Source organism: Anneissia japonica, unplaced genomic scaffold (assembly GCF_011630105.1).
Source record: "Anneissia japonica isolate Jap-2015-1 unplaced genomic scaffold, ASM1163010v1 scaffold62703_len1538_cov146, whole genome shotgun sequence".
Lineage (NCBI taxonomy): Eukaryota > Metazoa > Echinodermata > Crinoidea > Comatulida > Comatulidae > Anneissia > Anneissia japonica.
In genome coordinates, this window is record NW_022737963.1 from 1 (window position 1) to 1,538 (window position 1,538).

The following is a 1,538-nucleotide window of genomic DNA, read 5'->3' on the forward strand; positions in this document are numbered from 1 at the left end:
ATAGGAAATAGCAAGAGTGATTACAATAGTTCCTATTGCATTACATGCATAGGAACTAACAAGATAATACATAAGTTAATATATTATAGACATACAATAATTTCATGAAACAACACAGCTCTACTTTACCTGGCACAAAATAAAAGCATGAGTCAACGAGGACATGTGGAGGATGGATGTACTCGACTGCTCAGCAAAACATGCAAGAATCACTTGCACATGCTCAGCAATGTGCGAGCTAGCATCCAATGAGATCGGCAAGCTGGTAATGCTATTAGAGTAGGGAAAACCTGGGCACATTGCACTGTGGGTCAATGACCCTAGTAGAAGCCATGATAAAAGGCGAACATGTGCAATACTGTCAACAAACTCTTTTGGGCTGAAAAACAGATAAAAGGGAAAAAATTTAGTTTATTCACACACTAATACTGTACAGTAATATCATTTAATAATAATAATAATAATAATATATCACATTTCTATGGTACCTATTAAAGCAAAAAAAAACTGGCTTGTCACCGGCGCTGATGATTTCAGTAACAATCTTAATCATATTATTATTATTATTGGTGATCTGCTTCTCTAGCGGATCACCTCTTGTTATTGTACTGTCTCTTCTTTTTTTCTTATTCTTCTTTCTTTCTCCCCTTTTCTGTTCGCACGATATCTCAAAAAATACCACGAGTTACGCACAATCGCTGTCAACGAACATTTGGCTTGCGTTTTTACATTATTGATCATATCAGCCTAACCATTTCGAATCGTATTAAGTGACGAGTTCAAATCTAGTTATTATTATTATTTTTATTATTATTATTCTTATATTATTATTATATTATCACTATTACAAAAAAGATGATGCCTATATGTGAGCTGTCGTGACATTCCACTCAGACTATCACTTAAAATTCAGCAGATTATCACTTAAAATCAGCAGGCTATCGCTTAATATCAACAGACTATCACTTAAAATCAGCAAACTATCACTTAAAATCAGCAGACTATCACTTAAAATCAGCAAACTATCACTTAAAATAAGCAGATTATCACTTAAAATCAGCAGACTATCACTTAAAATCAGCAAACTATCACTTAAAATCAGCAGAGCGGATATAGATTTCTTGGTCGAACAGTGTGTGTCTGGCTTATGATGATTATGTCTGGTGGAGATGATGATGATGATGATTATGTTTGTAATCATGATGAATATTCAGATGATTAATATGTCTTAGTAGATATTTTAGCCTACCCTTGTTGCATGGTAGAGGGCGGGTGGTACAGCCACGGCAGATAACGATTCACAGTCCTGTTATCACGATGATTGGTGCGTGTGAACTCGAGAGCAATGATCTGAGCGACACCAGCCTTTAGCTGACTCCCAAGCGTGTCTTCATTCAAGTTTTCAGAACCTCCTCTCATGTTATTCTGAAAGCAAATTTATTGTAAAAAACATGTGACATGCTTAAATATGGTCATGATGACATCACATCATGACTATATATGGGCACATCATGACTATATATGGGCATACAACAGAA

At 35.3% G+C, this 1,538-nt stretch overlaps 1 protein-coding gene across 1 annotated transcript; it reads right to left on the bottom strand.

Moving 5' to 3' along the window:
- Window positions 1-129: 129 nt before the first annotated feature.
- On the bottom strand, window positions 130-1,425 carry LOC117117487 (protein unc-79 homolog; the record flags this gene model as incomplete). The annotated part of the gene is made up of 2 exons (XM_033261795.1): window positions 130-379; window positions 1,250-1,425. Coding segments are annotated over 2 exons (426 nt in total), but the record flags the coding sequence as incomplete, so codon positions are not given.
- Between the last annotated feature and the right edge of the window lie 113 nt (window positions 1,426-1,538).